General features: G+C 47.8%; 1 protein-coding gene across 1 annotated transcript in view; it reads left to right on the top strand.

Annotated features, from left to right (window-relative positions):
• Positions 1-15,550, top strand: part of FAM234B (family with sequence similarity 234 member B) — a 37,672-nt gene extending 22,122 nt beyond the window's left edge. Inside the window, exons 6-13 of the mRNA XM_068971325.1 lie at positions 3,221-3,368; positions 3,693-3,834; positions 5,724-5,867; positions 6,007-6,088; positions 7,644-7,799; positions 10,781-10,898; positions 13,206-13,426; positions 14,316-15,550. Of these exons, the coding sequence (XP_068827426.1) occupies positions 3,221-3,368; positions 3,693-3,834; positions 5,724-5,867; positions 6,007-6,088; positions 7,644-7,799; positions 10,781-10,898; positions 13,206-13,426; positions 14,316-14,321 (1,017 nt within the window). The 3' untranslated portion in view covers positions 14,322-15,550. The remainder of the gene's footprint in view (positions 1-3,220; positions 3,369-3,692; positions 3,835-5,723; positions 5,868-6,006; positions 6,089-7,643; positions 7,800-10,780; positions 10,899-13,205; positions 13,427-14,315) is intronic.
• Positions 15,551-15,775: the final 225 nt, after the last annotated feature.

Here is a 15,775-nt window from a genome sequence, read left to right as displayed (position 1 = left end):
ATGAGATGAGAGAAGAGAAGACAGATCATGAGGGAAATTTCCACAGATGAGTCACTTTTAGGGGTCCTTTCTGTTTGTTTTTCTTCAGTTGGCCAGTTGGTCTCAGAGAAGATTGAACCGAAGTGTCTAGAATTCTGCACATAATCTTTTTTCATTCTGGTTGCTGTGAATGAAGAGACTGGGGAGTCGGGAACATTTTAACAATTCCGTTCATCAGGGCGTGAGTTTCAGAAGGTTCATCTGTCGGGGAGTGGGAAGTATGGGGAGTTTAGTTTTTGTTTTTTTGTTGTTTTAAGGAACTATGGTTGTTGGCAGAAGCACAGCAAAACATCAGACAGATTTACATGTCCCGAACAAGGTTATAAATCTTGGCCTTGACTCCTCCGTCTGGCTTCTTGCTGGCCAGGAGCGGGGGACAGGACGATGGCTGGGACCTGACTGAGGGGCCCTCCATGCTGGGGAGGCTCTGTTAGAAGAGTTGACTTCTCACCTAGTCCTACTCTGAGCCTGTTTTTTTTTTTGGTGGTGGGGGTAGGGATGTGGATGTGGATCAGTCTCCATTCTGTCTGGAAAGTGATAGGCAGGGGTAGCAAAGTCTTGGAGAAGTGGTGGGTTCAGAGCCATCGCTTCATCTTCATACTGACCTTTCTGACTTCTGTACCAGCGACGAAGAACCCGAGGAACATGCCTGCTGTCTGCTGTAGGCGTGGAAGAGGGAATGAGGCGTGTCAGGTCTTTGATTTCGAGGGGCAGCATTCTTAGATCTGGGCTTAGAGTGAGGCAGCCTTGGGACGTTGGGACCCGGCTGGGGTTACAGAGCGCATCTGGGCTAGCACGTCAGAGGGAGTGGACCTTGGAAGCCATGACGTTAACGCTGTCACACTGCGCTGCAGTCACTGATGCACTGTTCCAGACACGTGGGCAGCCATACCCTCTGAGTCCTCAGGCTGATGGCAATAGCACTGATTTGTGACATAGTATATTTCATTCTTGGTTCGCTCTAGAAATTTCTGTCTTATGGGTGAGAAACCTGCTTTCTCCTAGCCTCCATTCACTGTGCCCACATCAGCCCCGTAGAGCACTCTGAATGAATCTAATCCTCTTCTACATGAACGCTCTTTCGCTGGAAGCCTGGTCCCTCTAAAGCCTGCTACTGTCAAGGCTTAAAAAAAAGAGGAAGTGTTAGTCCCTCAATCGTGTCTGACTCTTTGTGACCCCATGGACTCTAGCCCACCAGGGTCGTCTGTCTGTGGAATTCTTCCGGCAAGGATACTGGAGTGGACAGCCATTCCCTCCTCTAGGGAATCCTTCCTGACCCAGGGATCAAACCCAGGTCTCCTACATTTCAGGCAGATTCTTTACCACCTGAGCCACCAGGGAAGCCTGAATAGCTAGTTTTTCATACTGTTGCTCATGCAACATGATCCAGACCCCTTCTTTCTTGCTTTCTTTCTTTTTTCACTCCACTTTGTCTGTATTTCTTTTATGTGGTACCCATAAATGAAAACAGTATTCTGTTTGTAATATAACCAGTTATATAAAATAAAGAAATTGTTACCTCTTCTGATATTGACTCCATATACGTATAAATGCAGCCAAAGATGGTGATACCCTTCCTGTTTTTGTTTATAATCAGTTAAAACACACATAGCTTTCCCACTGCTCCCATTCTTTTTTCCTTCCAGTTTTATTGAGATATAGCTGACATAATAGCACTGTATAACTGACATATAGCACTGTTTAAGGTGTTACAGCAAAATGCTTTGACTTACATACGTCATGAAACGATGACCGCAATAAATTTAGCGAACATCTGTTATCTCATACTGATGCAAAATTAAAGAAATAGAAAAAATTTTTCCTTGTGATAAAAATTCTTAGGATATATGACTTATAACTGTTAATTATATTTATTATGTTGTATATTACATCTCTAATACTTATTTATCTTATAGCTGGAGTTTGTCAGTTTCAATTACCTTCCTTCAATGCCCCCTCCTCCCATCCCCTGCCTCTAGAACCATAAATCTGATTTCTTTTTCTATGAATTTGTTTTTGAAGTATAATATAATTAACCTGCAATACTATGTTCGTTCCTGGTATACATCATACCGATTTGATATTTCTATATATTTCAAAATGATCACCACAGTAAGTCTTGTTACCATGAAATATCCATGTCTTAATTAACGGGCCAATTTTTTTCTTCCAGATTTTGACCCATCTTCCAGCCTAAGACTTTTTGGAATTTTCAGTTTGTCATACAGCATACTAGCTGTCTCTCTCAGCTTTGTGATAAACCTGAATTCTGTTCATTCATGTCTTTGATAAAAGAATGAATAATAGGAATAAGATAATAGCTGGGTGAAGTGACATTCCACCAAAACTCCCTCTGGGTTGGCGTTGGCCCCTTCTTGGGGTACACTGAGAACCATATCTCTTTATCTTGTCCATAAGTATTCATGACAATAAACTCAGTCAAAAGCTTTACTGAAATCAAGACAGCAATGTAGTCCTTGTATTTCTCAACCAGTGCCTTTATTCCCAAAAGAAAACCCTCTCGTGCAGGGGTTGGCAAACCATGGCTTGCAGGCCAAGCTGGGCCCACTGTTTGTTTTTGTAAATAAAGTTTTATTGTCACATGTATTCATTCACATATTGTCTATGGCTGCTTTTTCACTAGAGTAGAGTAGAGAAGTTGCTGCGGAAACTACCTGGCTGGAAAAACATAAAATGTTTACTGTCTTGCCCTTCCCAGAAAAGGTTTGCTGATGTCTGCTTGCGAGTGAGGTTGCTAGTGGCCAGGCCAGACATGTGTGTTATAATGGGAGCACATGGCCTGCACTGATTCTTGTGGGACCACATATTGCTGGGGATTTATGGGTATAGGGGTGGGTAGCGACTGGTAGGTCCTGTATGTAGCTCTAGGCTAGAGTTCAGTGCTTCAGGAGACTGCTCCTCAGCAACAGCTGTACTTTGGAGAAGTTGCCCAAATCACCATGCAGGTGCCCTTGGCTTGTATCTTACAAGGGGATGGGGCATTTGCTTCACTTTCTAACTTCCTGGGAAATATGGCAAAGCAGATGTGGCCTTGGGCTTTTCAACTTTGGGAGGTGTTTCTGACCCCTTAGCTGACGAGAAGGAATGACTGTGGAGACACGACTTGATTCGGTAACAACAGGGTCTCTATGGACTCAACCCCGGTCTTTCACTTTATCAGCAGGATCTGTGTTTTCTGCTGGTGTCTGGCCGGACAGGGAGCCCCGTGGGCCGACCTGTGAAGTACAACATCGTGGGAGTGGGCAACCTGATTGGCCCTCAGGTTTACATCACCGCCAGCGGGGCCGCCTACATCCTGTTTGGCTTTGGTAAGAAGTGAGGCTCGTTTTTGCTGCTGTCCCCATGGGTGTGTGGTGGTCTCCCTGGACGATGGGGAGAAAGCTTGGAGTCTCCAACGCCAGCCCTCTGTCACCTCCTCTGCCGGGGACTCCCTGCCACAGGGTATTCACTCTGCTGTCCCTGGCCGCCTTCTCCAATGAGAAGACTGCCCAGCATCTGCTTAGCCACCTCCCTACTGGCTCCCTGTGTGAACCCATCCCTCCTCCCAGGCTCTGGGTCTCCCACTCCTGTCCTCCCCCTGGGAAAGTTCTATTGAGTTCAGCTTCTCCATGTTGGTTCTTCTGTGCTGTTAGGTAATATCCAGGCTGTCGCCCTGCGGGATATTTTCATCCAGGCCCAAAATCGAGACAACTTACCACCTTCCCTGCAGATAGAGGAACCTGAGTGGGAGAAGCAGAGATCCGTCAACCTGTCTGAGCTCATTGATGTTTACAGGTGGGCAGCCGTCTGGTCCTGCCATGGTGAGACCTGAGCCCACGCTTGCCTGGAATCTCGGTGTCTGGTGGGCTGGCAGACATGTGGGCAGAGGTTTGGGGGTAAAAATGGTGCCTGGCCTTCGTGGACCACCTCCTAATCTGGTTGCAAGGAATTAGAAATGCTCTTCTCCTGGCAACATAATGTGTTGATGTCTGTATGTAGGTGATCACTTTGCACACAGCGGGCAGAGAAGGGTATTTGTTTGGAGTGGGAGTCAGAGCAGGGCAGCTGAGACTGGGGAACCTCAGGTAGGGAAATGGGATTTATTTAACAGAACTGCTTGTAAAACTCTACTGAAGGATCAGCCCTGCTGCGTTCCTGTGTTTTTCTCTTAAATAATCACTGTGGCAGAGGAAAAAAATAACATCCACGAAATCTTTTTTTTTTTTTGCCTCATTTTTTTCTTAACTAAAAGCTTGTTATTTGTCATATGCAGTGGATGTTATCCATTTCACCCTGGGCCTGGGTAATAATTATCTTTGTTATTCTTCTACCAGAAGCTTCAGATCACCTTCTAGCATTTTCTTTGTTGTTGTTCAGTGCTAAGTGTGTCTGACTCAGTCCTATCCAACTCCTTGCAACCCCATGGACTATAGCCCACCAGGCTCCTCTGTCCATGGGATTTCCCAGGTAAGAATATTGGAGTAGGTTGCCATTTTCTTCTCCAGGGCATCTTCTCGACCCAGGGATTGAACCCATGTCACTTGCATTGCAGGTGGATTTCTCACTGCTGAGCCACTGGGGAAACCCAGCATTTTCTTAGGCGGTATCATATCGTGTCAGTGCATTTGACAGATGTGAAATAGAGTGGTTCTAGCAACTTCACTTTCACGCATTGGAGAAGGAAACGGCAACCCACTCCAGTGTTCTTGCCTGGAGAATCCCAGGGATGGGGGAGCCTGATGGGCTGCCATCTATGGGGTCGCACAGAGTCAGACACGACTGAAGTGACTTAGCAGCAGCAGCAGCAGCAGCAGCATCTGTACAAAGGAAGAAATATTGGGCTGGTCAAACAGTTCATTCGAGTTTTCCCTTAAGATCTTAACAGAAAAACCCAAATGAACTTTTTGACCAACCCAATAATTTGATGAAGTGTCGAGTGTGAGCTGGTGCTGAAGCTCCAATATTTTAGCCCCTTGATGGGGGAAGCCAGCTCATTAGATAAGACCCTGATGCTGGGAGAGATTGAGGGCAGGAGGAGAAGGGGGTGACAGAGAATGAAATGGTTAGATAGCATCACTGACTCAATGGACATGAGTTTGAGCAAACTCCGGGAGATGCTGAAGGACAGGGAAGCCTGGTGTGCTGCAGTCCATGGGATCACAGAGTTGGATACAACTTAGTGACAACAACAGCAACGACGAGAATGAGCTGCTTTCCAAGCGTAATGACAGTTTCAGGCATCCTGTCCCGACCTCTGGCTCCTTCCCTGTGATTGTTCTCAGCTCTGTTATCTTTTCAGAGCATCCAATGTGAGGGGCACTTTTCTTGTCTTTTCCTTCTGAAATTGCATAAATTTTCTAGGGCTCCTTGATTTCTAAAGAAACCAGGAAAAAGAGATTCAAATGAAACAGCAAGAGTGCCCCTCTTTAACAAAAAAATTTTTTTTGGCTACACCATGTAGTATGTGGGATCTCACTCCCCCTACCAGGGAGCAAACACATGTCACCTGCAATTTAAGCATGGAGTCTTAACCACTGGACCACCAGGAAAGTCCCAAGACAAGATCCTGGTAGGAGACTAATGCAAGGGTCTGTACAGACATCTGCACTTAGAGGATTAGCCAGAATATATGGGCAGGAATTTCACCCCAGGCTGAGACTGTCGGGGTCTCTCATTTAACTCAGCGATGGGGTGGAGCTCCTCCAGATGGTGAAGGCGCCGGATTCCAACAGCAGCAACCTCCTGATCACAACCAGACAAGGCCTCGTCCTGCTTCGGGGGCAGAACCTCACCCCTTCCTGGGTCTTGGGCCTCCAAGGCCCGCACAGGTTAGTGATGTGCTTCTACTCAAAACCATGTGGAACCATTGCTTGATGTTAATATCTGGAGCCGGTGCACGGGGAGGGGGGTCCCATTCTCCCCTTTTGGTCCTTCACTTCCTATCACTCACATTGCTTTCACTTGCAGCCAGCCTACTCCGGGGTATTTCACGGATGATGAGACGATAGATTTCCTTCTGCAGATACCAAATGGAGTTGGGATGAAAAAGGTAAAACCTGGGGATGAAGATCAGTCAGAACATATATCCAGAATGAACTTGGTGTCCAGGCCTGCGCTTGGCATCATGAAAAATAGAAAGAACCTTAAAACACGGTCCCTTCCTTCCAAGAACTCCAAGTGTAGCTGGGTGGGTAAAATGAACAGTCACAATGCAGTGCTAACATCTACAGCAGCAGAAGCTTTTCTCGCTGCCCTACTCCTTGTATAGCAGTTCCTTGTGGATTCTCAGTGTCCATGTGCTTTCTGAAGTCTCTTGCTGGGGAAAGGCTGGTACCAATAAATGTACCACTTCAGTTTATATACTGAGATTTCAGAGAAGGTAGGCCAGCTGGGGCAGTGGGTTGTCATGGAAGACTTCATGAAGGAGGGAAAGGTTATCAGTGCCTGGCAGTTGAATTGCATTTCTAGAAGCAGGGCAGATCCACTCAGGAGCTCCAGAGGCCCTGAGATGTATGGTGGAGTGTATTCCAAGGTCACCAATGTTGTTGTCATCTGGTCGCTAAGTCATGTCTGACTCTCTGCGACCCCATGGACTGTAGCCTGCCAGATGCCTCTAGCCATAGGATTTCCTGGTCAAGAATACTGGAGTGGGTTGCTTTGTTCTCCTGTAGGGCATCTTCCTGACCCAGGGATTGAACCCAAGTCTCCTGCAGCTCCTGCATTGCAGGCAGATTCTTTGCCCATTCAGCCATACTCAGCCATCAGGGAAGTCCCTGGAATTTTGGCAAATGGGAAGCTGTTTTGTTCTAGAACTGTGCAGTATGAGGGATTTGGGGTGATGAGGAAGTATGCATGCAGCCAGGGATTTTGAATTCCCCTTAATTATCTTTTGAGAGATACAGCTGAGTGAATTTTCTCTTAATTTATTCATTTTTTGCCTGTTCAGAGTTTGCTCTTTTAAATTTGAGGCTCCCCTTGGTCTGAGCTGCACCTGCCAGGTTGCACATGGCAGAGTCAGACTCTAAAGCACAGGGGACAGGACTGAGCTGTCACCTGATTGTGTTCCCGTAACTGTGGTTGGCCATGGTCACCAGCAGGAAGGGACAGAGACGAGGTGTGGGTTTTAGCTCCTCCACAGCGGAATGGCTGCTCCGCCCAGGACCGCCCCAAGTACAGAGTAATTGGTGTCACTTCCTGTCTCTGAGCCTCTGTTTCCTCATCTGACGATGAGAGGAGGCCTTGATGATTTGTAATGTCCCCTCCCACCGGGAATTCTTCAGTCCTTTAGGCTCTGTCTAGACTTCTGGTTGTTGTTGTTGAGTTGCGAAGTCATGTCCGAATCTTTGTGACCCCATGGACTGCAGCACACCAGGCCCCCATGTCCCTCTCTGTTTTCCAGAGTTTGCCCAAGTTCATGTCCTTGCCCAGACTCCTGGACCTAGTTGTTACGTAACGCTCCCTGAACACCCCATTGTTTGCATCTGGTTTAAGCTCCGTTAATGTGTGTGGTGTTTGCGTGTCTGTGGGTTTTTGTCTGGTTTTGTGTTTGTGCGTTTTGCTGTCTCTCTGAGGATGGGTTGTACTCATCGCCTTCTCTTCTGCAGGTGATGGTGGTGGACGGAGACTCTGGCCTGGTCACGTGGAGTTACAGCATCCCGTGTCACATGAAAGAAACTCCGGCCACATCAGCAGCCACTGTGGAGCAGAAATCTGTCTTCCTCTTCTGGGCTGAAGGGCTGTCAGCTGCATCGCCCAATCCCGTGAGTGAGCCTAATGTCAGATGGCACCTGCTCTTGAGCCTGACCGGGTCTGGAGGTCTTGTTAGACCTGCTCTCTCCGGAGTGGTTGTGGGTAGAGACAGTGACCTGGATGGGTAGGAAACCCAGAAGGGAGGGCATGTGTGTGTGCATAAGGCTGATTCGCTTCACTGTGCAGCAGAAACCATCTCAGTGTTGTGAGGAAACCATGTTGTTGTTTCTAGTCGCTAAGTCATCTCTGACTCTCTCGATTGGCTGAAGATGAAGGTTCCCCTGGGGGTTCACAGGAGAGACGTTCTGATGTGCAGAAGGCAGATTCGAGAACAGATTTCTTTTTGATTTAATTACTTACTTAATTTTTGGCTGTGCCGGTCTTCGTCTCTGTGCGGGCTTGGGGCGAGTGGGCGCTGCTCTCAGTTGCAGTGGATTCCCATGGGCCCTAGGGTGTACAGGCTTTAGTAGCTGCAGCACATGGACTCCGTAGTTGTGGTTCCTGGGCTCGAGAGCACAGATTCAGTAGATGTGGTGCATGGGCTCAGCAGTTACTGTGCACTGGCACGCGGGATCTTCCCAGACTAGGGATCGAACCCACATCTCCTGCACTGGCAGGCAGATTCTTCACTACTGAGCCGCCAGGGAGGCCCTGAGAACATCTTCAGTACTATCCTGAGGGGCTTTAATGGGGTTGAGGAGTTGGTGGTGCTGCCCCTGCCGGGTGCCAGGGGGGTTTGAGTAAGACTCACTTTGATTTAGTTTACTTAAACCCAAGTTGACCAGCACCTACTGTGCGCCAGGGACCTCAGGATAAACTGGGGGCAGTGCTGCCATCTGGAGGACAAGCAGATGATCCTGGGTGATGGGGAGCCTGACGGAGGGGCAGTCCTGAGTTCATCAGCCATGCACTCTAGAACTTACCTTTTCTGAGTCTCACGCTCTTTATCTGTTAATGCAGATGCTAATATAGTCCCTCGCTTTAGGATCAGATTTCCAATGATGATTGTCCTAACTCTGAAGTTCCCTAATGTATGACCGTGGACATTCTACCTAACATTTAACTTCCTGGTTTCCTCATTTAATAAAACGAGGGACTCAGACCAGATGACTGTCAAATGTAAGCATCTACAAATAAGCACAAAACAAAAGCAGGCTACAAATGCTCTAAGGGGGTGCAGATACAAAGTTTAGATGGAAGCACCAAAGGAGGAGGGTCTTCATTTTGTGTGTGTGGGGGGGCTTTTCACTCAAGAGGTGGCATCGAGTTGGAGACCTCATGACAAGTGTTTTAATGTGGAAGTGGCCCTTGAGGATGATGTCCAAGGGGAAATGAAATTGGCCAAGGACAGGTAAAGCCTGGTGAAGTGTGAGCTTGTTTCACAGACCTTCTTGGAGCATGGATGTGCAGGCAGATAATCATAGGAGGCTTGGAAAGGCTGATTTAGGTTACATGGTGTAAGACCTTGGTTTTCACGCGAAGGAGTTTGGGCTCATCCTGTAGGCAGTGAGGAGGGACTTTGGCTATGTCCTTTCTTTCTTTTTTTTAAAATTTTTGGAGTGGCACTACTGGTAAAGAACCCACCTGCTAAAGCAGGAGATGCGAGAGACCCGGGTTTGATCCCTGGGTCGAGAAGATCCCCTGGAGAAGGGCACAGGAACCCTCTCCAGTATTCTTGCCTGGAGAGTCCCATGGACTGAGAGGAGCCTGGCAGACTACAGTCCTTGGGGTTGCAGAGAGTGGGATTCGACTGAGCAGCTAACACTTTCACTTTCACATAGTTGATTAATAAATGTTAGTATCAGGTATACAACAGAGAAATTCAGTTATATATATATACATGTATCTCTTCTTTTTCAAATTCTCTTCCCATTTAGGTTGTTACAGAATGTTGAACAGAGTTCCCTGTGCTATACTGTACATTCTTCTTGGTTATCCTTTTTTTTAAAAAATAACTTTTTATATTGGAGTATAGCCAATTACCAATGTTGTGATAGTTTCAGGTGGACTGCAAAGGGACTCAGCCACACGTGGTTATCCATTTCAAATATAGCAGTGTGTACATGTCAGTCCCAAACTCCTTAACTATCCCTTCCCCCTAGCCTTCTCCCCTGGTAACTTAGGTGTCTGTGACATGAATAAGCTATTTTCTTGTCATGTGAGCTGCCCATGGTGCTGGGATCCTGGATATGGGAAGTCCCTCTTATGCTTTGTGGGTACTGGTGGGAGCGGGATTGTGAGCTTCCTGCCAAGTGACTTCCCCTCCCCTGCTGACTGTGGAGGAGCAGGGCTGACACTCACTCCCGGGAGGGGAGGCACTGGGTACCCATTCACGGGGTTCCTGTGCTGTACGGTGTTGTGTCTGCAGAATATCAACCTTGCATGCAGTCAGATGGTGAAGAAAGTTCCAATGTGCATTGCTTCTGCCTTAGGGGGTCAGGAGACTGACAATGAGATCTTGGGATTTTTGTTTTTGTAATTAATTAGTGTCTGATCCATGTCTTAGTTATTTCAGGAATAGATAAGATTTTTATGAATTTATTTTTTAGCTTGACACTTGCAGTTGGCTTTGCTATCCAGTGAAAGCAGGAGTCTTTGGTTCACCGTGTTTTTATAAGCAGGCTTTCCCTTGACAAAACCCCTCCTGCTGCCGGGGAAGAACTGTTCCTAATACTCCCAGAGGCACCAGACTGTGAAGGCTCCATCATTTTCTCTCCTGGGACATGCCTATTTTCTTTCTTCCTTCCTGTTTCCTATGAGGGAGAAAGCATTTTCCAGCTCTGGTGGTTTGATGAAGTTAGTGTTTAGTCAGTGTTTTGAGATTCGAAATGACATGTCTCTCGTACGTGGAGTTTCTCTCATACACGCCCTGGAGTGGGATCGGGGCTTGGCCTCATAGCGGATGAGTAACCCCCACCGTCTCTGCCGTCCTTTCATCTGAGCAACAAGGGAATGTGGACTGACCTTTGCTCTCCCTGTTTCTCATCATCAGGATGTTGTCCTGGGAACTGAGCCACCCAGCCTTCACCACCTATACCTCCTGCATCCGACCTTCCCCTCCATCCTCCTGGATCTGGCCAATGCCACTGGCACTGTGACAGCTTCAGAGGGTAAGTCCCTGGGGGTGATGCAGAGGAGGGGAGGGGACGTGCTGGCCGGGTGAGGGGGATGAGGTGTGTGCTGTGGATGAGAGCAGGACGTGTGCCCCGAGCGGCTCCCTGCATTTCCCTTGGTACCATGGCGCCTGGGGCCACCGCCCAAGAGCGCCCTCTGAGGCTGTACCTGGCTCACAGGGTGAGGACCCACAGTCCCCGAACATTCTAGAATGCTAGAAGCTACCGGGCAGTGCTGTCCCATCCCCAAGCATCCAGGGAGCTAATGTTTTAGCAGGCGTTTACCAATCGTCAGCCATGGGCCAGGCACTGCGCCTAGTGCTGGGAATACAAATCAGAGTAGTTTCTCAACCCTGTAGGAGCTTAGGAGCCAGAACTCACTGCAAAGGATAAAACAGAGGCAGGATATTTCCTCAGGGCATTTGTTTAGGCTCAGTCATGTCCGATTCTTTGCGACCTTGTGGATTGCAGCCCCCTAGGCTCCTCTGTGAGATTTGCCAGGCAAGAATACTGGAGTGGGTTAGGCTCCGTAGAGACTTTCTTACTGCACATGCCCAGTGCATGGAAACTGGAGCCAAGAGGAAAAGGGAAGAAGAAAAGTCACCTGCAGTCTGACCACTCATAACCACTAACATTGGCAAGTGTTGTTTCATGTTGTTCAGTTGCCAAGTTGTGTCCAACTCTTTGTGACCCCATGGACTGCAGCCCACCAGGCCTCCCTGTCCATCATCAGCTCCCAGAGTTTGCTCAAATTCATGCCCAGTGAGTCAGTGATGCTATGCAACCATTTCATCCTCTGCTGCCCTCTTCTTCTGCCCTCAATCGTTCCCAGCATCAGGGTCTTTTCCAGTGAGTCAGCTCTTGGCATCAGGTGGTCAAAATATTGGAGCTTCAGCTTCAGCATCAGTCCTTCCAATGAATATTGAGGACTGATTTCATTTAAGATTGACTGGTTTGATCTCCTTGCAGTCCAAGGGACTCTCAAGAGTCTTCTCCAGTACCGCAATTCAAAAGCAGCAGTTCTTTGGTGTTCAAGCGTTCTTTATGGTCCGGCTCTCACATCCATACATGACTACTGGAAAAACCATAGCTTTGACAGTGCTGACCTTTGTCAGCAAAATGATGTCTCTGCTTTTTAATACACTGTCTAGGTTTGTCATAGCTTTCCTTCCAAGGAGCAAGGATCTTTTAATTTCATGGCTGCAGTCACTGTCCACGGTGATTTTGGAGCCCAGTGTCACTGCTTCCACTGTTCCCCTTTCCACTTTTTCCCCTTCTTTTCGCCATGAAGTGATGGGACCAGATGCCATGATCTTAGTTTTTATAATGTTGAGTTTCAAGCCAACTTTTTCACTCTCCTCTTTCAACCTCATCAAGAGGCTCTTTAGCTCCTTCTTGCTTTTTGTCATTAGGGTGTCATCTGCATATCTCAGGTTATTGATATTCCTCCCAGCAGTCTTGATTATAGATTATGATTCATCCAGCCCGGCATTTTGCATAATGTACTCTGCATATAAGTTAAATAAGTAAGGTGACAGTTATACAGCCTTATTGTATTCCTTTCCCAATTTTGAACCCATCATTGTTCCAATGAACATTACATAATGGTAATTAAGAATCAAGACCATTTTTATTGCAACACCTGGTTTATAGATGAGGCAGAATAAACACTAACTTGGTACAGAGATTAGGCCACGAGGCACTGACAATCTAGGAGTTACCTAGATTAACTAGAGTTAACTAGAATTTCTAGTTTGTTGTGCTCTCTTTTCTACCACAGTTGGCCAGAGTCCCCTCACTTCCTGATCTTGGGCTTTCTCAGAAGCAGCTTTGGGACTTACCTGGTAGCTCAGTGTAAAGAATCCACCTTGAAATGCAAGGGACATGGGTTCGACCCCTGGTCAGGGAACTAAGATTCCGCATGCCACAGAGCAACTAAGCCTGTGCCACAACTACTGAAGTCTGTGCGCCACAACCAGAGTCTGTGTGCTGCAATGAGAGATCCCACGAGACGCAACGAAGACCCAACACAGCCAAGATAAAGAAATTATTAAGTGCAAAAAGGTAGCCGCTGTGGAGAAGCGCAGGTATAGAAACAGAGGATTTGCCGCTTTGCTGGCCACCAGCTGCTCACCAGTGTGCACCCATAGTCTAGTCGGTCCCTTGTGTTGATTAGCGCTCAGTAAACGTCTTGCATGAATCAGCAGAGGAGGAAATGGGTGAATGAGTCTTGAGCCCAACCACTCTCCTGTGAGCCCAAGTCTTCTGTCCTCACTGACTGCTCTCCTTTGTATCCTGCCTCAGTTGGGATCAACGACCTGTGGAAAGACGCCTTTTACGTTACCAGGACAACAGGGCCCAGCTCTGAAGGGCACCCGGCACCCCTGGTGGTCAGCAAGCTCAGTCTGCGGTGGGCGCTGATGGAAGGCCAAATGGTCCAGCTGGAGGAGACCACCCCCAAAATCGGCCGCGGGGAGCTGCGCAGATTCCTCTCGAGGATAAAGTTCGTCGACTCTCCCTACCAGGTGACAAGCTTGGGAAAGAAAGTGTGTGGTTACTCTTGAGGGTGAAGGGTAGACACAGCCAACTCCAAGTCTGCTCTTTAGAAGGCCAGGGGTGCGGGTGGGCACCTTCTTGAGTTGCTAGGTATCAGGAAATAGCTGTTTTGGACCAGCATTATTTCGTAGGGGTGAGTGATGACCTTGAACTATTGCTTGGTTGCTCTGAGCTGGAAATGGTACCCTCTCTCTTAGAGGAGACATTTGGAAGTGTGGGGTCATAGCTTTTACTGTTACTCCGGGCCTTTCCTGGGTAAGGCTGGTGATGCCAGCCTCGTGCAGGGCTTGTGGCAGTTACCTACTGTGAAGAACTCTTAGTGTTGTTGAAGTGCTAAGTTGTGTTTGACTCTTTGACCACATGAACTGCAGCATGCCAGGCTTCCCTGGCCTTCACCATCTCCTGGAGTTAGCTCAAACTCATGTCCATTGAGTCAATGACGCCATCCAACCATCTCATCCTCTGCTGGCCTCTTCTCCTCCTGGCCTGAAGTCTTTCCCAGCATCAGGGTCTTTTCCAGTGAGTCAGCTCTTCGCATCATGTGACCAAAGTATTGGAGCTTCACCTTCAGCATCAGTCCTCCCAGTGAATATTCAGGGTTAATTTCCTGTAGGACAGACTGGTTGTCTTGCTCAAAATGCACCCCCTGCCCTAGCCAATACGACAGCCTAGTTCAATGTTCCAGAATGAATCGTGGAAAAAGATAAAGTCTCTGGGCCTTTCTGGAGGGACACTTGTAAACTTTGGAGGCTAAAACAAAAGGATAGGGAAATAGAGGGATATTCTACCTTGAGAGTCCTTCCATGTCTCTACCATGAAAAAAATTAAAGTCACTGATTCATGCCCTTTTCTCCCTAGATCTAGGCTGCTGGACTCTTCAGTTCCAGAAGAAGTGAACGGAGTGGCACTGTCCCTCCCCAGCGGGTGTAAACATAGTTCTTTGGAGAGGAGGACTTCTGTCACCCCCTTCCACCTCCTCTGCGTGACCGTCGCCAGGCACTTCGAAAGGCACTTGGAATTCTTCGATAACAGCACCTCCCGTTCGGCTGGGGTATCTTACCTGCCCGCCTGACCCCTGAATTAACCCCTTCTCCTAGGCACTCTGTGTGGATAGTTTGGAACTGTGAATCTTACTGTTTTATTTTTTGTTTGTCTAATATATGAACCCTGGCTGGGAAATTCCAGTGAAGTCCTTCCCTGGAACGTTTTGCTGTGCCTAATGCCCTGAGCGTGTATCTGTCTGTTCATGTGGTGATGAAGCCTTCTCTAGATACGCACATCGTAAGCTCCCAGGTTCTCATCCACCTGAAACACATCTTGTTGGTTTGGGTCCTCTTGAGACAGGTAGCCCACCTCTGACTTGGAGGGCCCCTCAGCCTCTCTCCCCTATTCCCCCCTCTGCTGGTCTCTCTCCTGTTCCCCCTGCTGGTACCTCGCCTGGCCCCTGACCTTGGCAGCAGCAAGAAAGACTGACACGGGGATAGCATGAGCCAGCCAGAATTCTCATTTCTTCCTCATCTTAGGCCTCCTGTCTCGTCTCCTCACATATTCCTTCTCTCTAGGTGTAATGACCATAACGATTAACCCTGATTGGTGTGAGGCGACACCTCATTGTAGTTTTGGTTTGCATTTCTCTAATAATGAGTGAGGGCTTCCCTGGTGGCCCAGAGGTTGTTGAGCATCTTTTCATGTGTTTGTAGGCCATCTGTATGTCTTCTTCCTGAGAAAGACTGAAGGCAAAAGGAGAAGGGGGCGGCAAAGGATGAGATGGTTAGATAGCATCACCGACTCAATGGACATGAATTTGAGCAAGGAGATAGTGGAGGACAGAGAAGACTGATGTGCTGTAATCCATGGGATTGCAAAGAGTCAGACACGACTTAGCAACTGAACAACAATAACATATCTTCTTTGGAGAAATGTCTGTCTGGGTCTTCTGCCCGTTTTTGATTGGGTTGTTTTTGTGCTGTTGAGCTGTGAGCTGCTTATAGATTTTGGAAATTAATCCTTTGTCAATTGCTTTGTTTGCAATAATTTTCTCCCATTCTGACTATTGGAAGGGGAGCAAAAGTGGTTTAAATACCCCCTCCCCCCAGCCCCTCCCCCAGCAAGGTCCAGAGGTGATGTCTCGGTTGATATCGTTCTGCCACTTGTGGTCATTTTTATCGTGTTTACTGCGGATGTGCTTATGTGTATGCCATCCTCAGCTTAGAGGAAAACTCAAGTCAGAAACGACTGAGGCAGGCAGCCTCAGCCCCCTTTCATCTCCACTCTGCTTTCTCAGCATCTTCTCCTCATGGGCATCTTCCTTTCTGCTC

Source organism: Capricornis sumatraensis, chromosome 4 (assembly GCF_032405125.1).
Source record: "Capricornis sumatraensis isolate serow.1 chromosome 4, serow.2, whole genome shotgun sequence".
Taxonomy (NCBI): domain Eukaryota; kingdom Metazoa; phylum Chordata; class Mammalia; order Artiodactyla; family Bovidae; genus Capricornis; species Capricornis sumatraensis.
The sequence above is the reverse complement of the archived record's forward strand: the minus strand, read 5'-3'. Positions and strand labels throughout refer to the sequence as shown.